Raw genomic sequence first — 26,211 nt, 5'->3', positions numbered from 1 at the left:
ACCATTCACATACTTTATCTCATTTGATCTTCACAATTGGATTTCAGCAAGTTCTAGAGCCTTTCTATTAAACTGAGTCATCAGTGTACCATCTTAAAAATTCTTTCACTCACTATTGAAATCAGCAAGATACTGGGACTCCTGAAAAGGACCAATGGTCACACACAAGCACCACAGCACTTTGAAAGATATTGCCTTCAAAGATCAAAAGCACCTTAACACGTTCTGTGGATGATAAATTATACAAAAGGCTGGTTTGGTCTGGCTCCCTCAAAGGCCAGATTTTACAACCTTCTATTTCAGGCTCTGTGAAGGAGATTTCCACCTGCAGCCAACAAATGTAGATGACCTCAAAGCAGCTGGTATGGACAGTTTTTTATGATTTCCAGTCTTCAAAAGAGAAGAAAAATGTCTATGAGAATTTGGAAATAGATCAAACAGTTGGTGAGCAATAGAAGAAAAAACATCATCTAAACGTGTTTGAATGAGTGAACAAATGAATGATAGCACTATTACTTTACCACAGATAATTTTGTAACTTCTTCAAAAGATAGTAATACAAATCTATATTTGGTACTGGCTAGATCTTGAACTGATTGGCTATATTGAATACCAGAGTTCAGCGAAATATTGGAGAAACCAAAAAGGGTCTCAAGAATTACAACAAAATAATTGGATTATTGGGTCTGAATGAAGTAATATTATCCATAATAATAAGTAGTAATATCTGTAATAATATAACAATTGTACTGAAAGCTTATGACAGCACATGTTCTAAACACTGTGTTGAGTTCTTTATATGTACTAAACACTGTGTTAAACTTGTAAAGTTCTCATAAAAATTTTAGGACTTACACACTATTGTTATTTCCATAGTGATGAGGACACTAAGCAATATGGATGTTAAATAATTTTTCCAAGCTCAATCAACTAACACATACTGAAGCTAAGATTTACACCCAGACAAGGATTTCAGAGACCAAACTCTGAGGGATTAAGAATATTTGGTGATGATTACATGATCATTATATGTAAGTACAAATATTGTAAAAAATGAATAATTGTCATCTTTGCATAGTCCTGTGAATCTATAATTATTTCAAAATAAAATTTAAGAATTAAAATAATCAGATAATTACTATGACAATCCTTTGAATCTATAAAACACCATAGAAAGTTTGCTATATATCATTAACTTGGCACAAGTTCACTCAAAGGTTCCTGAACTTTGCCAAAATTTTGGGTGAAGTTAGGCCCAAGTTCTGGTCAGCACCCTCTCATTATAATTAGCTTTAATGAGCCATTCACAGATACTGAACCCATGTCTTGTTCTATTGTAATTTTTCTTCAAATGTTTCATGAAAGTGAAACCAACATTTTGTGCATGGCATTATGTGGTCTCTGGAATAAAATTCGAGACTCGTTTTTTCACTCTGATCCTAAAGACTATAGACGAGTACTGAATGCTTGACTCTGAGTTGCTTGGTCTGTGCTGATATTCTTCATCAGCTACATTCTCAAATATGGATTTGTAGTATTTGCACATCCTAATTCTGTTGCTAAATTAGATTACTAACTTAAAACTTAAACCTACTCATCCTGATTTGTAAAGTGGAAATCATAAACACAGAACGATTTAAAGACTCAGAAGAGATCATATAAGTGCTCATATAAGACTCAGAAAAGATCATATGAGTACAGTGCCTCACACAATATAAACATTTAGCCAATGCCACGATTGTTGTTTATGTTATTTCAATGTTGAACGTGTATGTAGGACAAAATGATAATTCAGCCTTTTAGAAAGACTCATGATAACACATAGAATAGGATTATTAAATACCTGTCCTGTTTCTCCTAAATATAATCAAAACTTTTTAAGTAGTATGACATTTTGTGCCCAATCTAAGTTGCTGCCTTAATCACTCTTTTATGTTTTTAAACATATAAATTTAAAGGTAAGGCTTCTGGTCCATGGAGTATGTAATCACAATCTTTGGTCTGCCAGGAAGGTCACTGTAAGCTCTACACTCCTGAAATATCAGCCGGGCGTGGTGGCTCAGGCCTGTAATCCCAGCACTTTGGGAGGCAGAAGCAGGTAGATCACCTGACGTCAGGGGTTCAAGACCAGCCTGGCCAACATGGAGAAACCCCATCTCTATTAAAAATACAAACATTAGCCAGGCCCAGTGGAGTAAGCCTGTAGTCCCAACTACTCGGGAGGCTGAGGCAGGAGAATCACTTGAATCAGGGAGGGAGAGGCTGCAGTGAGCTGAGATGGCACCATTCCACTCCAACCTGGGCGACAGAACAAGACTCCATAAACAAACAAACAAACAAACAAAACTCTTAAATTTGCATATAAAGCTTTTTATATGAAAAAGTTACCATACATTTGGTAAATCCTCTGGGAATTTATTTTCAAGTAAATAAACTACCTGATCTAGGCTGATATGAAACATGAAAACCTAGAACTTATTCAGCCCGTTCAACTGGAAATGAGGTGGTGTGCCGTGCTATGTTGTAGGTTCCCTGAGACATATGTCTCTGTCTACCCAAAAAAGTTAAGACGCTTCTACCTGCCTCCCATAGAAAGGAATCAGAGAGGAAAAAACAAAGGGCCTCTTCTTGGTGCATCAGAGAAGCAATGTGAGTCTTGAAGTGCATCTTTGGACATCCTCTGTTATCTGTGCCATTTACACAGTCTTTAAAAATTTGACACCTCACCTATTCTCTTTATACAAACAGATTTTTTGTTTTTTGCACTTTAACATTATTGGCTTTACACAATATCATGGCAAAAGCTTTGTATTCTTTGGCCTAGGTTTACCTGCAATCTAAGTAACAGTTTTTGCAAAGATAAACTTGGACTTCACTTGCACATAATCTCTCAACATGTAAAAATGCATAGCTCTTTTTACATATGTAGCATGTTATATAGTAAATTTTCCTCCTTGCCTAGAAAAAAAGGAGAATTATTAAATATCCCATTTCTTTTAAAAGCTTTGATTCAACTTCAAGTGGCTCATTTGAGGGTTGATGGTAAAGAGTCTTCTGAAATGTACTAAAATGTTTCCAATTTGGGAAACATACCCAATTTCAAATATTCTGACCATCGGTTCATATTTTTGGCCAAAAAATGTGGTGAGTATAGTTAACAAGCATTTGACAAGTAGTGGTTTTGTTAATTGTAGATCTTATTGAACAAGCCATGCCATTTCTTTCATCACTATTTATTTGCCTAATCTCACCAAAGCCCATTAAAATTAAAGCAGATGAGTTCAGTTAAAAAATATATATTGGATGCCATTTTGTTTCAGATGACAGAACCACAAATTAAACTTCATACCCTTTATTAGTATACTACATTTCATCAAATTCAGTCAACTGCTTCTAAAGTTAACATAAAACAGGCTGAAAAAGGCCCAAACTCAAAGCATTATGTAACAAAACACAACAACTTCTTCCCAAATTACATGCACATGAATATATGCATCATACTTCAATCCAAACCTCAGGGTCTTTACACTGAACACCCTCGGAACTTCTGCTTCTCAATTCCACAGTCCCTCTGCTCCCTGCCAATGGTATGATTCACATACATGGAAACATACATACATGGAAACATACATACATGCAAAAAAAAAAGTATTTCAATCAGAGTGCCTTCACGTGTATTTTAGAATGAATTCTGCATATGTAAAGTCTTTTTTGTTTGTTTGTTTTTGGTTTTGGTTTTGAGACAGAGTCTCACTCTGTTGCCCAGACTGGAGTGCAGTGGCAAGATCTCAGCTCACCGCTACCTCTGCCTCCTGGGTTCAAGCGATTCTCCCACCTCAGCCTCACAAGTAGCTGGGATTACAGGCACCTGTCACTATGCTCAGCTAATTCTGTATTATTTTTAGTAGAGAGGAAGTTTCACCATGTTGGCCAGGCTGGTCTCAAACTCCTGACCTCAAGTGATCCACCCACCTTGGCCTCCCAAAGTGCTGGGATTACAAGTGTGAGCCACTGCACCTGGCCTATAAATTGTTTTTATTCCTAGCTCAAACCTTAAAAAGGGTTGACTTTTCTTCCTTTTCCTCCATGATCTGGTAGGCAGTTTTACTCTTTTTTCATAATAGATGTCTCTCTCTTGAATAATTTATGTCTTAATAATAACGATTATTGAATATTTCTATCTATTGTAGCCAAAATAGGTATTTAAGTGAGCATCAGTATTTTTCTGTGCATTGAAAACAAGTCCAGGAATTTTGATAGTTCTTCACCAAACATTGGCCCCACATATGTATATCAGGTCTAACTGTAACTACTAAGACCAACAGCCAGACAATGGTAGAAAAGAAAGTGTCTGGAATTGCTATTCTGAAACCTACAGAACACTCATTGATTAGATGAGGGTCATTGACTCAATGAGAAAAACAGAATTTTCCTTGGGAGTAAGACTGTTTCCTCTTGGGGAGATTCAAGAGTATCTGAAGTTCAAATAATTTACCATATTAAGAAAGGAGTTAGAAGGGATTCAAGAACGCTCTCTGAACCTTGGCTCTGATTGGGAAGATCTAAGTCATATTTATAACATTATGACATTTTGCATATTCTTACAACTTGCCTACAAAAATTTCACTTGTAAGAATTTAGGCTAAGGAAATAATCAAGAACATGCACAAAGATGGCACTACAAAATATGCACCTCAGTATTGTTTATAATATCAAAACATGGAAAATAGCCTAGATGTCTAAAAAAGTAAGTCCTTATTTAAAACTGTTGCATCCATTAGAAGGATGTTATCAAAATAGTTTGTACTGCAGAAAGATAATTCCAAAAATTGATAAGAAAAATGTATTTTATAAAGCAGTATGTAAGGCATAATTTTATTTCTGCTTCATATGAGAACATGTATATCTGTGTAAGTGCATATTTTTATATCTATAAATATAAATGTTTATTTTATATATGCTAGAGGAGACTGATCATTTTTTGTGCTTGTTTGTATTTTCCTGGTTTGTAATCAGGCCATCCTTTTGTAATCAGAAAAATAATAAAGTTATTTTAAACTAAAAAGAGCAACACAACAATACAATTTATGATATCCACTCTCAGTTGAAGAGCAGGATCTAGTTATCTGGGTGAGAACGCTTGTCTTTTTAACTCTAAAACATTTGAAGTAGGTATTTAAGATGCTTAGCAGTTATATTCTGTAACTTTTTTTTTGGATACTTCAGAGTAGAACCTTACCAGCACACTACAGGCCCCCTTCCAATCATTGCCACTCTCTTCTTGCAAGGATATTCAGTATCCTGACTTCTAACAGACTAGTTTCCCAGTTTTTATACTGTTTTACATAAAAGAGATCATTGGTTTTGGGAAAACACTGATTTTCATTTATAAATCTGTCTTCAACAAAACATATATTCTGACAGCCTTCCCCAAAAAGGAAGTTAAAATTAATTGGAAAGATAAGTATTAAATTTACCATTAAATACTCAGAGCTTAAAATTTTAAAGGAAAACCATTTAACAAACATGCTCTTTCATTCTACTGACACTTAAATGGAAAATTTGATTAAATGTTAAGGAATTTCATCTAAAACACAGCTCAGTTTATCTATAATTTACACACAAACACACAAACCCCTTCCCCAAAACAAACCGATAACAGTAATCTGTACTAACACTAAGGCATTTATTGACTAGTCAGGAATACACTTAACATCTCTAATGAAATTCCAGACTTTTAAACAATTAGTAGACAGTTTTGCTTCCTACTTAGCCCCAGTGTGTGTGTGTGTGTGTGTGTGTGTGTGTGTGTGTGTGTGAAGGTGCATAGAAATTGTGTAAAATTTAATATTTACTTTCTAAAAGAATATATTAGAACCTGATAAATGTGATCTCCAAGAGCTTTTACAAATTCATATTCACATGTTCATACGCATATTCATTTTAACATATTTTGCATATTCATGTTTTGAAAACTCAGCCACAGAACAAAAGAAAAAAATCAACTTTTCTAGCAGAATTTCAAAATATTTAAAATCTGAATGCTTTTAATAACTTGCATTGTTTTTAACATGTGACATTTTATCCCCATTAGTAATAACAGATGTCTAATGCATTAAAAAGGAAAATCCTGCACATGTGTTGAAATAAAGGACTTTACTGAAAGGAAAGCATGTGCTTTGATTTATATTAGTCAAAATTTAGATACTGTACTTGGTGCTGTTTCAGGAAATGAAAAGGTGAGGAAACAGTTATATACCAGTAAACCGGAACAAAAAATCTCCACAGAAACCAAAACAGTTTGCCACTTATGCTAAATTAATATCTAGAATATGGTCACATTAGCCCCGAGGGAGAGCTAATTCTAACAAAACAAAACCCTATCCGTTGATTCATGTGGATTATATATATTTACAATTATTCTTTGTTCACATTTAATTGTCAAAAATTAATCAGTTAATTAATTACATAATCAGAGATTATGAAAATTTGGGTGAATTCTAAAAAGAAAAACATCATGAAAAACAAGTGTTTACTTACTGTTCTCTGACTCCATTATCTTCACTACTGGTATAAAGCAACACAAAGGGCAAATTCAAAAATAATAAACCATAAATCCAGTATTATTTGTTTGGCTGGTTTTTGCGTCTGCTTTTAAAGGCAACTTGTCTCCTGTAGACTGTTCCAGTAAGCTGTTGCCACCCCCACTGCAGCCAGTGCAGAGAAAGGCACCTCAAAGCCAGGGGGCAGAGCAATCATGGGACAACTACTGGGTGCCAGCTGTTTACGTAAGTTATGCAGTTCAAACCTCGCGAAGACTTCCTGAAAAGGATATTAATATATCCACCTTACACAGAGAAAAACAAATTCAAATTAATTAAAATAGCTTGTTCACGCAGAGACAAAGGTGGAGCCAGATTTTGACTCAATTGTCACCTTCTCTAGAGGTAAACTTGACAAACGTTGGTATAATGAAAGCTCCATGTCCATAACAATTAGGCATAGGTTTGCATACAATCTACAATCCTTGCAAATATGGACCAGAATTGCTGGGGTGGCCAATAATTTACAAGCATAAACAGAAGGACCGCTTTAAAAAGTTGCTGTTAGTTCCTTTGTTTTCTATTTATAGTACTTTTCAAATAGTATATCTATTGCTACTGAGAAGATTTCTACTTCATACAATTTGTATGATGTTTCCCTACTCTCATTTTACATATTAGTACTGCTTCATGTTCACAGAGTGAGAAAGAACTAGTTCCTTTAATCTGAATTGGGCTATTTCTTAAATGCTTCAGAAATACATCTAAGTTTATGTGTGTCTACATGCATTTGCCATATATATATATATATATATATATATATATATATATATATATATACAGTGTCCCCCTGCCTATGCTATAATAAAAAGATTATGACTTCAAGACCACATAACACTTGTTATTTCCTTTAGGTGATATATTTTATTAGAGTACTTCATTATCATAATAAATATGATAAATAGGGTACTTTGACAATGTAACATTATCATATTAATGCCTGGAACATGAACATGAGAGAGAGGAAAAAATATGATGATTAGATAAACCCATTCTGTGTTTTAGCCCAGGTCTGGCCCACTACAGTCAAACTGGATATCAATACCTTTGTACAATTTAATTGAGATGAATTTCCAAAGATTAAATTTGAGCATTATAACAAAGAATATTTGTGTGAAATGTTTGTTTCATTATCTCAACAAAAGAGAAACACAACTTCTGAGTGAAAAACTAAGACTGTTTTGTGTCATATGCAATGCTAGTATAAAAAAAAATTGCTAAGTTATACTGTCATACCCAAGGAGCCCAAATCAATGACAAGAGCAGCACTGAGGTCAGACACGCTAAAGAGTCCTGGCCGAGAAGACAGTGTGAACACAACCTAAGTAAACACCTTTTAAGAGGAAAGGACACTACTCAGAAAAACAGTAATTTTCAGTCTAAGGTCAGGGGGAAACGTTTTATGGAGGCTCACACAAAATGTATTACCAAATGGATCAAGTGACAAAAGTGAATACAATTCTCAAATTTATGGCATTTAATTCAGAAACAGAGGTTCTCTTGAAATAAAGTTCCAAACATTGGGAGAATTTCCAAGTCAGATGATGTGATTTATAACATTTTCTTCATCAGCTTGAAGTATAATGCCATTATTACATCTATGATTTTGCAGATGTTCTTTAAGAGTACTTCACTCTTTCATAAATCTAAAATTTTTAATACTCTGACTGATTTGCTAAATTTAGCTGTAGTTGTTTTTTAATGCTCCTATATCATTAGTAATTGCCTTTCAATGTATTGTACTGTATTACCATTCTACTAGTTGTTCATTTATCATTCATGGCACAAGATAAGTAGCTATGAATAACAATAACTTTTTAAAAATCATAGCTCTCTTCCTCTCTCTCTCTCTCTCCCTCCTGGTCCCCCTTGTCTCTAGTCTTTTTTCCTTTTATTAACTATGTTTCCTATGCTGGCATATAAAATTAAAAGTTCTCTTTGAGATTCTTTTCTTCTATAGAAATGAATGCAAATTATGTTTTCTACAGAAATTATATAGAAAGAAAATCTGAAGATATATTTTATTTCAGCTTAAAAAAGTTATTGGGCTACATAAATGTCTCCTTTGGGAAACAGGGGTTGACAAAATGATCAAGAAGGTGAACAATTTCCTGATTCCCCTTTCCTAAGTCAAATGCTCATGGTCGTTCTTATGTGTAGCCCTAAACTAAACAAGCATATAAACGTCACAGTGAGGAGAGAGTGAAAAGAAGAAATAATGTAAGCTCAGTTTACATTTAAATTGGACAGGATCAGATTGAGTTTTCTTGCTCTGTTCAGCATCCAATTCTTGTGCTAACTTTCATTACCAATTTAATAAAAATCTATCAAATATTTATTGGATGCTTACTATGAACTTGGCTCTGCTCACCACAGTTTTCTAGTTTGGTTAGGAGTTCATAGTAGAATGAGGGGCATGCACTTGGCCAACTTGAGTAGATATTGGATGACATATGCAGGGAAATTAGTAACATGAGCCACTAGGATGGGATAGAAGAAATATAGTTAAAACACTGTAAATTCTATACTATTTTATATTTAAATGCCCATAAATTGAGATTGCAGGGGACAACAGCATTGGCAGGCTAAGTAAAATGGCGTATAACCAGCATGAAGAATATGAATAGGCTTAAAACAGTAAATTCTAACTTTCGAGCCAAATTTAAGCCAAGGATCATGCCTACTTCCTTCTCCACATGAGAAAGGGCCTGTTTTAATTGTCTGACAATATTTATTCTCTCCTTCTTTGTCAGCAATAGAACCTGCAGAGGTTATGCTAAACATGGCCATCCAGCCATGGGTACATTTCACAGCCTCACTTGCAGTTAGCTGTGGCCATGTGGCTAAGATCTAGCAATAGGAAATGAGCAGAAGTCACATATATAATTTTTAGCTAGTTCCCCTTAGAAAGGGGAAGATGTATCTTCCCCTTGCTTTTCTCCTTTCCCATTGGCTAGAATGCAAAATTGGCATGAGACCTGGAGTGGTCTCTTGGTCCATGAAATTGAAGCCACATTCTGAGAATGGCAGAGCAAGAAGTTAAATCTCCAACATGGCTGAGCCACTGCTACACCAAGCCTGGAGCACCTTTCCAAATTTTAAAATAAATAACTGCCTTGTTTAAGCCACTATATTTTGGGATCTCTTTGTTATAGTCCCATATCCTACCTAATATATCTCTTCATCCCAGATGCCTTGAGGTAGTGCCTAACACATAATAAGGTCTCATTTAATACTGTGAACCACCACAGAACAGAATGGTTCCAAACTGCACACAAGATTTTTAAGCCTATGGCTAGAATACAAATAGGCAAAGACCAAGCTGAAATTCTTATGAGCATATTAGGCTGACATGAGAGAGGCGGTGCTATACACAGTACCTTTTTCCCACTCCAGCTTGTAACACACAAGCTGTTCCTCACCCCCTCACTTCATATCACAAGGTACTATTCTGATATTTCAGACCAGAAAAGAATCTAACTACATAAAATGAAAGAGAACATGACATGTGATGGAATAGAATGCAGTTGTATACATTATGAAATAGAACTCAAAGTTATGTTTCTTCCATGATAGTATGAACAGTATAAATTTAAATAAAATAATGTTTTCCAAAGATATAGTAAAATATATCTTACCTAAATTCAAATTTTAAAATTATAAGAAATGTTGCCTACTTTTATATTATGTCTGCTGTGACTTTCTCTCTTTGCCAATTCAGTTCAATATTATTAGATTTGAACTTAGTTCAACTATTTGAACTATTTGAACTAATAGTATTGAATTATACCATTAGTTCTATACTATTGAATATACTATTGGTTCAAATCTAATAGTATTGAATTATAGATGATGATGATGATGATTGAATGGTTAATTATCATATCCTTACCTCCAATGAGGGGCAAGAAAGCATTCCAGTTAAACATGCCTTCCATTTAAGATTTTGTTGAGTACAGTGATTCTCTCAAAAGAATATCACCTCACTGGTATTATAGATTATAATATCAAATTAGATAGATATTATAATATCTATCACCTCACTAGATTATAGCATTTTATTATCAAATTTCAGGAAGCGCAATCTCAAATCACTTCTCAACAATTTCAATGTATCAGCTAAGAAAGGCAAGATTTATAAATGATGACTAAAATAATATATATAACAATAGACACTCAAAAACCTATAGCAAGATTAAACCATACAATCAGAAAGAATTAGCCTTTGGTAAAAATTACTTAGAGTAAATCATTTTTGCCACCATATCATAAACCTGTATTAAGTGACATTACTTAAAAAAAAAACAGTTCTGGCCAGATACAGTCATTCACACTTGTAATCCCAGCATTTTGGCAGGCTGAGGCAAGCGAATTGCTTGAGAGTCCAGGAGTTCAAGACTAGCGTGGGCAACATGGCAAGACCCTGCCTCTACAAAAAAACAAACAAAGAAACAAACAAAACCAAACAAAAAAAGCCAGTTCTATGAAACTTAGTGGATGTTCAATATGCATGTGTTGTCAAGGAGTCGAGGATACTGTCCTTGATGATATTCAGTGCTTATTTCTCCATGAACTTAAGTGAAAAAACTTTTTTCAGGTCACAATACCAGGAATAGCTGAGATTCTTCTGGACAGTGTATGTGTGTGTGGACACATATTTCCTTAGAGGCCCTATGAATCTTCACAGTTGTTTGTAAAACTTGTTCACATTATTTACTAGACTTTCACAGAGCTAGTTGTCTGACCCACCACTACAAAATACATGATATTGAATATACATTCTGAGGCTAATTCCGCTAAGTTTTATATTCTTCATATTCTTCTCTTTTTGATTAATTTATCTCACTTGTCTTTAATGTGTGTTCTTGCTGATTTTTTAAAATTCATGTCATCTATCTCAAGTCTGTTTCTGGAATTAAGTTTATATTTACAAATACATGAATACTTTTATAAGATAAGTTTCTTGTTTAAGAATGTGTTGTTTCCTTTTGTACTTACTCTTGTTGTCTTTTTTGTAACAATTGATTAGATCTAAATCTCTATGTTTACTTGTACCATTGCTCACCACGGTTCTTGGAAGTGAGATTCTCAATAAGTAAAAAATATACTTAACTTTGTTTTTATAAGGGGACAAAATGGTATTTTCATAGTCCTTTCACACTTCATGTAGTAACACACAATCTTAGCTGTGTATATGAACTGCCTAGACATGTTCTTTTGACATTTTTTCTTTATGGAGAAAATCTAAAAAGCCTGTTTTTATTCCCCTATAGATAAATTTTTTTCTCTGCATGCTTATAGGATGGCTTCTTTGTCTTTAATGGTCAACATTTTTCTGAGCATATTTATGGATATGAGTCTACTTTCATTAACTTTGCTCAGAATACAATATGCTATTCTACATTATAAACTCTGTTTTTTTTTTTTCCTACTCTGGAGAATTTTTTCTATTATGTCTTGCATTATTGCTTCTTCTCAATTTGTCTTAGTCTTTTCTTAGGAAAAGAAATTATCTCTGATTTCACAAATATTACCCTTCTTAAAATTATACTTTCTCCATTAATCCCTATGCCCTTTCCTTGTTTTATTTTTTTTTTCTTCATAGCAGTATTCACCATCTTTTTAGTTTCAGTCCTCATCTCTTCCTCACACAGACTCACTCCCATAGTAATCTCCTCCAATTACATAGCTTCAAATGCTATCCATGCTGATTAATTCCAAATTCTATCACGGAGCTCCCAACCCAGAGTTCTCTTACAAACTTGAGACTCAATGTCCAACTGCCTGCCCAACAATTCTACTTGAATTTCTAGCTGACAATTCAAAGTTTATATATCTAAAACTGAACTCTCTGTCTCCCTTGAAATGTTCACAACCTTCTCCATCTCAGTGGTTGCCGACATACCCTTTATTTTGCATAGATCAAAACACTTAGTGTCACCCTTCATTCCTCTCTCTCACACCTCATGCCTTACCTTTAAAAAATCCTGTTGGCTACTTTCAAAATATATCTGCAATCTTATCATTTCTTTCCAACTCCAGTTCCACTGCTACCACTCAAGTTCAGGTCACAATCACATGTTACCTAGATTACTGCAATGGCCTCCTAACTTGTTTCTCTGTTCCCCCAAAGAAAAGCCCATACACGCCATAGACACTGACCAGTTTCCAGCACTATTCAGCACTATTCCTGCTGCACAGGAATGGTGTGGTCAAGTGAATACTCATGAGTTCTGAGACTGCTGATGGAGTGACATTGACGTATTATGACCAGAATGCACCACTCCTTAAATGTTTGTACCATCCTGAGAAATCAGAAGAGGACAAAATTGATGTTTTCTGCAGTCTAAGAACAAACTCCATTCCTATTCTAATTACTACAGCCACTGATTGGGAACTTCCTTGGTACTTTCTCCCAGCTGTTTTATTACACAGATCTCTGGCTGTTGAAACTACACAGGTGAAAGGTTCTTCTCTTCCAGTTCAGGGTCAACTGGTGAATGTCCAGTCTGTCAGTCTTGGTGGGAGACGGCTCTCCTCTAATAATCACTTGGATGACGGAGATAGTGGGCTAAGAAAAACAGAGGAATTGATGATGGTTCTTAGGCTTTTAGGCTAAACAGATAAACAATTTACCAAAATTTACTGATTTGCAGGGGTGGAAGGAATAGGTTATGTGAAAGTGGCAGTAAGTTTGAGATGTCTGTGAGAATCCCACATTGTGGTATCAAGTAGACAGTTTAATATTATAGTCTTCACCTCAGCAAAGATGTGACCCAGTATAGAAGTTGAAGAAATCATATGTGTCCTGTTACTATTCCTTGACAGGCAGGGCATAGATAAATTATAAAACTTCCAATTGATGTCCCCAATGTGCCTTTTGTGGCTTGGGTGGTAATAGATCGACATAGAAATAGTTGCTCTTCAAACAGAAATGACTCATCAATTAATTTCCTCATTTGCCCTTCAAAGTGCAACTTTTGCATTCAGAATTGAGGGCAAATGCTTCATTTCAGTCTACGAGGTCTTGCATAACTTAGTTCTCAGTTAGAACACTAATATCAAACATGCATCAAGTACCAGGCACCATCTTAAGGGGTTAGCACTTAGGAATTTAATCATCACAACAACCTAATGATGTACATTATTTTCTCCCTTTCACAGGAAGCATGGAGAGGTAAGTAACTTATCTAAGGTTAAACAGGTAGTGAGAAGTTGAGCCATATTTGAAACCAGGCTGACTGCCTCTAGAATCCAGGCTATAATCCACTACTCTACTCTCTACAGCCACTCTGCCTTGCCAGAAAGGAAGAGCTGCTCTGGATTCTGAAACCTCTTCTAGCTCCAGTATTCTATGATTTTTATTCAAGTGCATTTTGTAACCAGTTTCTCCAGTCCTCAATTGTGATGTGTTAAGAATGTGACAATAAATTAAAGTAGAATTATAATCTAATTTAATCTGAGGGGATTGTCTAGATTCCTTTTTGTTCTATTTTTATTCTGCTTTCATTCTACCAAATTATTCCAACAATATGAACCTCTGCTATACCTAGTAACCCATGGGAATGATACAAGAAAAAGCAGTTGTGATTGCTACTGTATTCACATGTAAAATTGAATAATCTTTCTGTCTTACCAAATTTTCTCTTAAAATTATTTCTCTTCCATTTAAAATATGTGTTAAATTTTCTACAAAAGTACCATAGAATATTTTAATGAATCTCTATTTAAAATCTGGGTGCCCAACTTTCATATAAGAATCAGCATAATGAAAATAACACTGAATTAATGTTACATAAATCTAGAAGTAGAGTTTCTTTCTACTTTTAATTAAGTACTTCTTTCTCATAATTAAATCAGATTGTAGTATATTTTGGAGGATGTCCCAGTTAAAACAAAATAAATTAAGTATACTTGTTCCTCAGATAGCTCAAGTCTGCTCATGTTGTTCAGAATTAATATATTTGAGTTTTTTTTTTTTTTGAGATGGGGTCTTGTTCTGTTGCCCAGGCTGGAGTGCAGTGGTGCGATCTCGGCTCGCTGCAATCTCTGCCTCCTGGGTTCATACCATTCTCCTGCCTCAGCCTCCCAAGTAGCTGGGACTACAGGTGCCTGCCACCACGCCCGGCTAATTTTTTGTATTTTTAGTAGAGTCGGGGTTTCACCGTGTTTGCCAGGATGGTCTCTATCTCCTGACATCGTGATCCACCCACCTTGGCCTCCCAAAGTGCTGGGATTATAGGCATGAGCCACCATGCCCGGCCCTTTGTCTTTCTTTTAATTTATACAAAACTGTTACTTTTCTCCAGTCCAAAATTTGGCTGTAAAGTTAAAATTGCATTAAGGTTGCTTAAGACCCTTAGTGGATATTTTTGTTTTCCCGGTCTTCATTATATACGCTTCATATTTCCTGGAAATAGTCCTACTCTTGATGACAGCTATATCTCTACAGCCCATTACAGTTAAAACAAAGAGCCTATGCAATACTTTTTGTTACTAGCTCACATCTGATAGTGAGATAGAAGAGTACGTCTTATTTGATAGACATATTTCAGGGTTTCAAGACTTTTAAATTGACAGAAATCAAGACAATGAGACAAGACCAGGCAGGTTCTTATTTCTTCATTTTCTCACTGTGCTCTATCTATCTAGAACTGGTCCCAAAAGACAGAACTAACAGTTTCAGCCACACTGCTCAGTCCCAGCCATGGACAAGAGCTTCTGCCCTGTGTCTCTCCATTCATCCTCCATTCATGCTTATCCTTAACTTTGGACCTCTTAAGCACAGCATCAGCAGGGAAGATTGATATAAGGAAATACAGAGAAATAAAAAAAACCTAGGACATATTAACAAATGAAAGGCGTGGAAGGCTTGAACAGGCCTGTGGTATCAGGCCAATTCCTACATTAGTAAAAATAGCGTAGAACCTTAGTACCACAACCTTCATTTTCTTCACAATTTTTCCTGCCTTTCAGCCTAGACTCCTCAACATGTTCCAGTGTCCTCTGGCTGCCTGAGCCTTCCTGTCTTGAGAAAAAACAACATACAATCAAATTTGTTCAAAGATATTAGAGATCCAATGTGCTCCCTCATGTTGGGGACATTGTGATATAAAAGAGGAGCCTGGAGAGGACAATGCCAGTCCCAAATTACTGAGTTACCAGTGATAGATTTAAAGCATGACTCTGGGAAACATAAGGTGGCTTTTGGAGGAAGTTCCTTTTACCCCATTCAAACCACCTCACTGCCTATTTCAATCATTTTTGGCACTGAAGTTTAGTCCCACAGTTGGCCACAAGGAGTATTTAGAATTAGAAGAAAACGTATCCTTATCAGTTGGAAAAATGCTTTCGGGTTACACATATGGCTGAATTGTAGAGTTAGAAATGCAGCAGCCAGAAAGAAAAAAAAAAATCATCTATAAAGCTGGCTATTTAGACTAGATAATTTCTAAAATCCCTTCAAATTTAAATGTTTTTCAACTTTTTCAAATTACTAATTTAATTACTTCTTTTTACATCTTGGGAAACTAATATTTGGCATCAGTTCTGGCTGCTCCCTCCCCCATTCTACTTCCACTCCTACAAAAACTCTTTATGTGCTCCTGAAAAAGCTATGCATGCTCATGCCTCTGTGCCTCGCCCACACTGCACCCAGCACCCGGAATCTTTTCCTTCCCCCTCCCTTTCTACTTCTTACCTGGTTCACTACCACTTGTCCTTCAAGACTAAAGCTGGTCTGGTGTGGTGGCTCACGCCTGTAATCCCAGCACTTTGGAAGGCAGAGGTGGACGGATCACCGGAGGTCGGGAGTTTGAGACCAGCCTGACATACATGGAGAAACCCCGTCTCTACTAAAAATACAAAATTAGCCAGGCGTGGTGGCACATGCCTGTAATCCCAGCTACTAGGGAGGTGGAGGCAGGAGAATCACTTGAACCTGGGAGGCAGAGGTTGCGGTGAGCCGAGATCGTGCCATTGCACTCCAGCCTGGACAACGAGAGTGAAACTCTGTCTCAAAAAAAAAAAAAAAAAAAAAAAAAAAAAAAAGACTAAAGCTGAACTAAAGTGTCCTTCAGAAAAACTGTAATGTATGCCTACTATAGTTTTTATGAATAATTATTTCTACTAAAGAAAATCAGGGAAACAAGAAGAGATGAATTTAAGCAAAGAAACAAGTAGCACGAGAGACATCTTAAATATCAGTGGTGTAAGCAGACCAAACAGAGACAGAAAGACCAAGTAAACATGAAATTGTCATAAAGCTTGTAAGGAACCCCATATTCATGAAGCACTCATATTCATGAGGTCTTAAATAGGCTCTTCATGATGGACATCCAATCTGGCCCACTCATTCTCTAGCCATGACAGAAAGATAAAATCCATAGCTGCTCAGCAGGCTGTTTCAAGCCCCAGCTATGGACAAGAGCAACTGCCCATTTCTCATCCTCCATTCATGCTTATCCTTAACTTTGGACCTCTTAAGCACAGTATCAGCAGGGAAGATTGATACAGGGAAACAGAAAAGAAAAATAGGACAGGTTAACATCATATACAACAGGGTCTGGGGAGCATAGTCCTTCCTGCCAGTTTACAACCTATCCTAGTATATTAAACTAGGCTGTAGATTTTCCTCTTTTTTTTTTTTTTTTTTTTTTTTTGCTGTATATTTCAGATTGACTCAATAAACCACGGGACGTGTCATCTGCATCTTAATTTTGTCTGTGAGCTTTTCTATGCCTTTCTGTCTGGGATATCTATAGCATTCCTGGCCACCACCATGACACGAAGGTAATTCTCCAATGCACAAAGGCACTCATCACCTCAGTCCAAGTTTGATGTCCTTCCTTGGCATTCTGTGCACACATATATCATAATATTTAGCTCCCTATGTTACAAAATTATTTTCATATTTTATTTCCCAAAATACTGTTACATATTTGTCAGGGACTAAACCTTATTACTCAGAGAACCTAAGAGACAGTGACACATTTATGTTAAATTACAAAAGAATCAATAAATCCATTGCAGTTAATTAGTGCCAGTTGAAACCAGATTTCAGATCTCCCAAATGCACCATTAGGCAGAACCAGAACCTTACAATGTCTCAAGGTCTTGAGTAGAGTGAGTGAGAACAAGACTCGTCATTTGCAGCGCTTTTACTAAGGTATCTGTGGTGGGGAGGGCAAGACATTGACCCTAGCGAACCACTAGGAAAGGTACAGTTTGACTTCTAATGTGCAGGTCACATGGAAAATAATATCATGTCCATGGAAAAATGATGACATCTGTGTTCCCCCAGATGAGATCCACCCCGAGATCCAGTAATGACAACATATTGCCATCTTTACTCTAATTCAGCACAGAGCTCGCCCATTAGATGAATACCAATCTTAATTATAAATTGAATGGCTCTCCACCTATCTTAACTTTGTTATGACTTGGACAACAATTACAGGAAGTTTTGAATCTAAATGTCTGTACCAAGGGACAGGCAGTGTCTTTGATCAGAAACAGACAAATAATCCTGGAGCTCTTGTATTTCTCTCAAATGCATCAATTTCTTTCTCTCTCTTATTATTTAGGCCTTTTATTCCTCCTATATATAAAGTCTCATTCTTTTGTTCTCTATCACTCTTGCTCCCTTGTTCCAGCTCTCTCTTTCACCTTTTCTCTCCAGATTCTGCTCCATTTCTCTTGACCTCCTTATTTTTCTTATTTTCACTTACTCTTTCCTCTTTTCTTTTTCCTTCCTTCCCTCCTTCCTTCCTTCCTTCCTTCCTTCCTTTCGAACCTCTTAAAACTTTCGTTCATTCGTTGCTTTTTTTTTTTTTTCAGAGTCATTTTTTTTTTTTTTCCAGAGTCTTTGGTCTACTCCTCACTCACTCCAGCAGGGTTTCAGAGAAAGTAATCAAGGATATATCTGCATGAAGACACAAATGCAAAAGCATTTAATCCCAAAGAAAGCAGGATTCCACAGCCTGTTCCTTGTGGCAATCCACCAGAACCATGAAAGTCTTCAGAAAAGTATCAAATCATTTAATTTACAAGTTGAAAGAAGGCAGTAGAAAAGAGGAAGGATCTCTAAAATCAGAGATTGTATCTAATAATTCTGAGGAAGTGCTGAGAGTCAGTACCTTGAGATATCACATTTTTTCCATGTATCTGCAAAATACCTTTAGTTATTAATCTAAAATATGCAGTAAAATATAAGTGGAAAACTATAAAACATAATTTTCATATAGTTTTCAATGTAAAGACAGTCCAAATGCCTGAAGTAGAAATTCAAACTGTTAAAGGCATTTTGAAAAATCTTTTAGGAAAAAAATAAATAAATAAACTGTTTTTCATTGCCAAACATGGCTTGAAAATTAAGTAAAATTCAAAGTCACCAAGAGTTTTGTACAAAATTATGTCAATGTAAAATTAACATTTTGCTTAACTATATTAGTTTAGTATATTTAATGTTCTAAAAAAGTAAAAATCATAAAATCTTCAAAACTTTGAATGCCAACTCATGTTTATTCTTTTTAATTAATAAAAATGTCATAAATAAAATAGACATCTCCAAATGATATTCATTAATTGTGTGTTATTTTTGCTGTTTTTTTTTAGCTTTCTTCTTCTATGAGTGTCTTTCTAAACAAAGTTATCTAGGAAATTGTGTCCTCTTGTGGTCACTGGCAAAAACAACATGTTTTCTGCAGAAAGAACCAAACCAAACAATAGCAGCAGGACATAAGGCTTCAGGAAAAGCCATTTGTGAAAAACAGAAATCCCTTCAAGTGAAGAAAGGTGAAAGTTATGAGTAATCAGAAAGATAAATTGAACTGAAAAAAACATAGAATGTAAATCATTCAATTTATATTTAAATTACAGGTCATCGAATGATTAAAAAGAAGATGCATAATACTATGTAGAAAGACTGAGACAATGATAATAGTTCCTATGAATAACTATTTATTTATTGCATTCTTTCATCAGTTATTCCAGCAATTCTTTGATATAAGTGAAGTGAGTGTGTTTTCCAACAAGGTTAATGTGCAGCTGAGACACCAACTCTCCAGCCTGCACACCCCCTGAAAAAAACAAAACAAAACAAACAAAAAAACGCTCTTCAAGACTCCATACTTTTCCATATTCTGATCCTGTGCTTTCTACAGGTTAGACCTATGTGTCCTCATCCCATCCTTATGCTGAGTTCAGAATGTCAGCTATTTTAAAGATTAACATGTATTTGAAAATTTCATTTGTGGTACTGTTGGCACCCCAATTTATTGTATTTTTTTACTTTTTGGTTTTATTTCTGGATTGAAAACTTCACATTTTATAACTTTAGTTTTTTTGTAACTTTTAAAGCTATTTAGATAGAAAAATATTGAATCTATTGAATTTATGAATTAAATCATCATTTAAAGAGAATGAGTTTTTATTTAGGGAAAGGTGTTCAAACATCATTAAGGCTACCAGGGTCATGAAAGAAGAAAAAGCTTTACACAGTTATTGTGCTGACGTGACTTTATATTCCACTTTAATAAAATTCTCTCATTTAAACAGCAGTCCCTCTGGAGTGCTCAAAACAAGATGAAATCTAAGATATAAAACCTCATCTGATATTCACTCAATTGCAGCCTTTCTAATTTTCACTCCCTTCCGTGCGAATGCTCCTGTGCATTATTTATGCAATTCGGAGAAATTATTTCTCAGAAGTAGGAGCCAACAAACAGGTGATAGGCCATCTAAAGTCTGAGGAGAAAGAAGAGTAGGAACAGATTGAGGTACTCACCTTTTATGCAAGCTCAAACTCCAGATTTTACCAGCTTGCTAACCATTCTATAGTGTGTGTTTCTTTTCCTTATCTAAAAGTATTTATAATTGATTATTGCTAAGAGAATGTCACAGCATATTCAAACTGTCAGGATACTTAATACTTATTGTATATGGTAGGTGTGAGATTTCTAACTCTGTTACTTTTAACAGTATTTTTTGTTTCAACTTTTAACACAGCACACATTCCTCAGGCAGGATTGCAAACATGCCAAGTTTGCAATTTGAAAACAAAGATTGTTTTGAATTATCCAAGTACAAAAGAAATTTTTTTTTTCATTGAATTTTTTTTGGGGGGGACTTTATTTTAGAAGGAGGCAAAATGACTGAACTCCAGTTAATCTAGCATTCCCAAAGAAGGTAGTCCCCACTGACATCCTTACAGTTAGGCTAACCTCAGCCTCAAAAGAAAATTTCTAAGATTGTTTTTACGACCCCAAGATTGGGATTTTAGAAAGAAGTAAACTTTCAAATTTAAACGAAACATTGCAGAAGTTGCAATTATTGTTGCATATATAAGAGAATCCAGAATTATATCTGACTTGTCAACAAGTAAAAAGGGAGCCATTCTTGCAAATGTGGAAAAGAAAATTGTTAGGTAAAATGTTAGATAAGAAAGAGCTGTATATGAGCAGATTGGACTGTCAGCAGGGCGTGCTGCAGTTTGTAAAGCAGGGAGTATCTAGCTCCAGCCATTTTTTGAGAGGTAACTCCGGGACTACCTTTTGCTACAAAAGTAACATTCAAGCCTTACTTAGGAACTCAAAAGTCGTCTCATCCTCCACTCTTCGGAACAGTTCAAGAGCAATTTCTTCTTAGAACTAGTCATCAATTGTGACTCTGGCTGAAAGGTTCCATGGTCAGGATGGTTCTGGTTAGGTGTTCATTTTGAATTCCCCTCTAAGTATTCTGGCATCAGAGCGTCGCCTGAGCCTTGGGGGATCCCTGTACTCCATGGCCAGGAGCGCTCCATCAGCTAGAAGTTTTAGTGCCGGGAAAAGGGCTGGGCTCACTTGTTTAAGAACCAGTCTTTGAGATTGATGACTTTGCAAGATGGGCTGGCTAATGACCCCTGGCTGCTGCGCTGTTGTGGACTCGGTTTCTCCTCCAGCTTGTCCGCTCCCCTCCCCTTCCCCAATTCCCCTTGGTCAGGTAAGATTTCCTTACACTTTACCCACACTTTCCTGTCTTGCTTATCCGTGGCCACAAAGGAAAGAGTCCAATCATTCGATCTCTTTATTTTTGAGAAAAGAGAAAAAAAGAACAAAACAAAAATAAGATTTGATATTTATGTTTAAAAAAAAATAGCTGAAGTGGAAAAAGTTTCGAGCCTTCTGCAGCCACGTTCTAAATAAGAATTGCAGAATACTGTGCAATTCAGATTTACAAAAAGAACACTTGGTGGAGAGTGGGGCAGAATTTTTGCCGCATTCTCTAAGCGCTTCCAAGAGATAAAATCCTGTAAGCGGAACATGCAAACGCAAGGGTGCAGGGGTGACTGTTTTGAGAACTGCTAGAGTGCTACTGAAATTAAGTGGAGGTCAAGTCGAATCTGATTTTCAGAGAGACTATTTTACAATAAGGCAGCGGCTCACTGAACAGACCAGTTGACAAGCTGTAGTCACTGTTTCTGAGTATTTCTGTAAAAATGGTAAGGGACCAACTCTGTCATTTGTCCCTCTCATGAAAGCACAGTCTTGTTTACACCTCGCTGGAGAAATAACACCCGCCTTCACTTCTCCGAAAAAGCTGAACCCTTCAGTCGACCCAAGGAGCTCCACACCCTAAGGTTTCCAGGACTAAAGCTGCGAGTCTCAGCGGGGAACAGCCACGTGGCCTGCCTGGGCGTCGCCTGGGCTCCTGCCTCCAGCTTGAGATATCTGCAGCCGCGAACCTTGGTCCAGCTCAGAAAGGGGCGCTTTGCTGAATTAATTGTTCCCACTGGTGTGTCCGTACTGAGGAGCCCATGAGCGGACTTTATGTGCAGGGTGCACAAAACTCGTCGCCCCCAAACGCTGCCCCCACCCCAACACTGTGTACTGACTCCAGCCTTTTACTTTGCCGTGTAAGGGATGGACATGAAACGGTTATTGTACCTCCATTCATTTCAAAAAGGGAACAAATATGGCATTGCAAAAGATGGGCTTCTTATCCAAGGTGGCTTTCTTTCTTGTTCACCAACTTTGTTGCTTCCAGTTTGCCAGGATCTACATTAACACCCTCTTTGTGGCTCGTTTTTAACATACAGACAGAAATGCTTAAAATGTTAGTGTATCCAAGTAATTGGCATGCGTTTGGGGCCCACGAAGCCTAATTGTTCACTGGATCTGCTAGATAGTGGGGGCTGGGAGGGGGGTCTTAGAGCGGGCAGCCCCTTATGTCCGGGCGCTATCAAATTCCCACTTCACTCTTACAAGCTGGCCTTTCAGGGTCACAATGCGGGGCCTAATTTGGGGGTGGGGATGAAATGGCCACAGGGTCTCTCCCTTGGGTTGGCATTGCCAGCTGTCAGGGCCGCAGCAAAGGCGCTGCGCTGCCCCCCTCTGGCTCTGCTGCCTTCCCCACGGACTGGGTTTCCTTGCACCGGAGAGTGAACTTCTGCCTCTTTCGAGCACCTTCCGAGGCGTAGTCCTTTGGATGTTGGGGAGTGTTAGACTGGGTCGTTGTAGAGAGGAAAGGAGGGCCCAGAAGGGTGAGAGAGGAGGCCAGGACGCAAATCCTCAGCCCCCGCCGCGCGGCCACGTCTTCAGAAACGCCCAGGACCTCGGGGCTGGGCCGCGGCGGTTTGGCCCTTGGAACTCCAAGGGGTTCGTCTACCTCACCATTGAGTGGGCTCCGCGGTTGACAGTTTTCTTGGCATGCCCCGCCACCCCACACCACCCCCCACCCCCAGCCTCAGCAATCCCAAATCGGCCCCACGGACCTAGAGGGCTCTTGGGCGAGATGAGACATCACCCACTGTGTAGAAGCTGTTGCCACTGCTGCTGTCACAGCCACTCCGGATGCGGCTGCCACCGCGGCCAGGACAGTCTCCTCCGGCCCCTTCCTGGGCTGCGCTAGGGTTCGGGGGCGCTGCCCGCACGCTCCGGCGGGGAAGGAAATCGCCCCGCGCCTGCCAGGGGAAGGCGACGGGGAGGGAAGGGGGAGGACGGCAAGGAGGCGGGTGGAGGGGCCGGCCGCCCGGGCCAGGTCGTTTTTGAATGGTTTGGGAGGACGAATTGTTAGACCCCGAGGAAGGGAGGTGGGACGGGGGAGGGGGACTGGAAAGCGGAAACTTTCCTATAAAACTTCGAAAAGTCCCTCCTCCCCACGTCAGGCCAATGACACTGCTGCCCCCAAACTTTCCGCCTGCACGGAGGTATAAGAGCCTCCAAGTCTGCAGCTCTCGCCCAACTCCCAGACACCTCGCGGGCTCTGCAGCACCGGCACCGTTTCCAGGCGGCCAGGCGGCGTGTGCGTGCAGCTGTTGGGCGCTTTCTTTTTGGACCTCGGGGCCATCCACACCGTCCCCTCCCCCTCCCGCCTCCCTCCCCGCCTCCCCCGCGCGCCCTCCCCGCGGAGGTCCCTCCCGTCCGTCCTCCTGCTCCCTCCTCCGCGGGCCGCACCGCCAGGGCCGGCGCCGCGCGCTGGGGAAGCTGGCGGGCTGAGGCGCCCCGCTCTCCTCCTCTTCCCCGGGCTGCCCCTCTGCCCCGGACCCGCGAGGCCACGCGTCGCCGCTCGAGAGATGATGCAGGACGTGTCCAGCTCGCCAGTCTCGCCGGCCGACGACAGCCTGAGCAACAGCGAAGAAGAGCCAGACCGGCAGCAGCCGCCGAGCGGCAAGCGCGGGGGACGAAAGCGGCGTAGCAGCCGGCGCAGCGCGGGCGGCGGCGCGGGGCCCGGTGGAGCCGCGGGCGGGGGCGTCGGAGGCGGCGACGAGCCGGGCAGTCCGGCCCAGGGCAAGCGCGGCAAGAAGTCTGCGGGCTGCGGCGGCGGCGGCAGCGCGGGCGGCGGCGGCAGCAGCAGCGGCGGCGGGAGCCCGCAGTCGTACGAGGAGCTGCAGACGCAGCGGGTCATGGCCAACGTGCGGGAGCGCCAGCGCACCCAGTCGCTGAACGAGGCGTTCGCCGCGCTGCGGAAGATCATCCCAACGCTGCCCTCGGACAAGCTGAGCAAGATTCAGACCCTCAAGCTGGCGGCCAGGTACATCGACTTCCTCTACCAGGTCCTCCAGAGCGACGAGCTGGACTCCAAGATGGCAAGCTGCAGCTATGTGGCTCACGAGCGGCTCAGCTACGCCTTCTCGGTCTGGAGGATGGAGGGGGCCTGGTCCATGTCCGCGTCCCACTAGCAGGCGGAGCCCCCCACCCCCTCAGCAGGGCCGGAGACCTAGGTAAGGACCGCGCCGCTGCACCCCTTCGCCTCTCAGGTGGCAGACGACTGGCCGACCAGGCCGCGGTTCCCAGTCCACCTCGATTTCCTCTCCTCTCCCACTCTCCTCTCAGCTTTCCCACCTCACTTGGCACCGTTGCCTCGCGCCCCCAGCGTCCCGGGTAGGCCGGTCGGACCCCGTTAGGGAGAGCAGTCTCCAGGGGGATGCGCCCTGGTGAGGGGTGTGTGTGCGCGTGAGTGTGCGTGACAGGAGGGGAGACAGAGACACCCAGGGGTCACGGGTAAGGACCGTTTTGCCAGCGCCACCCTTTCTTTCAGCTTTCAATTTTTGTTCTCCTTAAAACATATGTTTTAAAACAAATTCCACCTCCTCCTCCTTTCCACCCACCCACTTCCTCTTGCCCTTGGGCTGAAATCCTTCCAGGTTGTTCAGCTTAATTTCTCGGTGGTGGTGATAAGAACAGTGCTCACTAGTCTTAGAAAACAGCCACAGAGACCTAAACAATAACCGACTCCCCCCTCTGGGTTTTTGCAGATGTCATTGTTTCCAGAGAAGGAGAAAATGGACAGTCTAGAGACTCTGGAGCTGGATAACTAAAAATAAAAATATATGCCACAGATTTTCTTGGAAATTAGAAGAGCAAAATCCAAATTCAAAGAAACAGGGCGTGGGGCGCACTTTTAAAAGAGAAAGCGAGACAGGCCCGTGGACAGTGATTCCCAGACGGGCAGCGGCACCATCCTCACACCTCTGCATTCTGATAGAAGTCTGAACAGTTGTTTGTGTGTTTTGTTTTTTTTTTTTTTGACGAAGAATGTTTTCATTTTTATTTTTTTCATGCATGCATTCTCAAGAGGTCGTGCCAATCAGCCACTGAAAGGAAAGGCATCATTATGGACTTTCTCTATTTTAAAATGGTAACTATCAGAGGAACTATAAGAACACCTTTAGAAATAATACTGGGATCAAACTGGCCTGCAAAACCATAGTCAGTTAATTCTTTTTTTCATCCTTCCTCTGAGGGGGAAAAAAAAAACTTAAAATACAAAAAACAACATTCTATTTATTTATTGAGGACCCATGGTAAAATGCAAATAGATCCGGTGTCTAAATGCATTCATATTTTTATGATTGTTGTGTAAATAACTTTGTATATTTTTCTGCAATAAATAAATATGATAAAAAAAATTTAAAGAACCTTAGAGTTTGGTCTATATTTTTAAAGCTAAAGATTAAGTTGGTGGTAAATACCTTCTTGTTTAATTCTAAAGGCACCCAGGAGGGAGGGGGCACTAATATAAACAAAACAGTGAAAAACTCAAAGCAGCTACTGACAGGCACAAGCATGTTATTTAAAAAGACAGCTTTATTATTATTCCAGCTTGGTATTCAGTGGGCTTAGTAGCATCT

General features: G+C 39.0%; 1 protein-coding gene across 1 annotated transcript; it reads left to right on the top strand.

Moving 5' to 3' along the window:
- Positions 1 to 23,789: 23,789 nt before the first annotated feature.
- On the top strand, positions 23,790 to 25,998 carry TWIST1 (twist family bHLH transcription factor 1). The gene is made up of 2 exons (XM_050783109.1): positions 23,790 to 24,801; positions 25,336 to 25,998. Exon 1 carries the CDS (start codon positions 24,154 to 24,156, stop codon positions 24,757 to 24,759), a length of 606 nt encoding a protein of 201 aa, XP_050639066.1. The 5' UTR covers positions 23,790 to 24,153; the 3' UTR covers positions 24,760 to 24,801; positions 25,336 to 25,998.
- Positions 25,999 to 26,211: the final 213 nt, after the last annotated feature.

This window comes from Macaca thibetana, chromosome 3, assembly GCF_024542745.1.
Source record: "Macaca thibetana thibetana isolate TM-01 chromosome 3, ASM2454274v1, whole genome shotgun sequence".
NCBI lineage: Eukaryota > Metazoa > Chordata > Mammalia > Primates > Cercopithecidae > Macaca > Macaca thibetana.
This window is presented reverse-complemented; position numbering and strand designations above follow the sequence as displayed.

Bases quoted from the DNA above. Each gene is read 5' to 3' on its own strand.
- TWIST1 (XM_050783109.1), top strand. From the start codon at position 24,154: ATGATGCAGGACGTGTCCAGCTCGCCAGTCTCGCCGGCCGACGACAGC.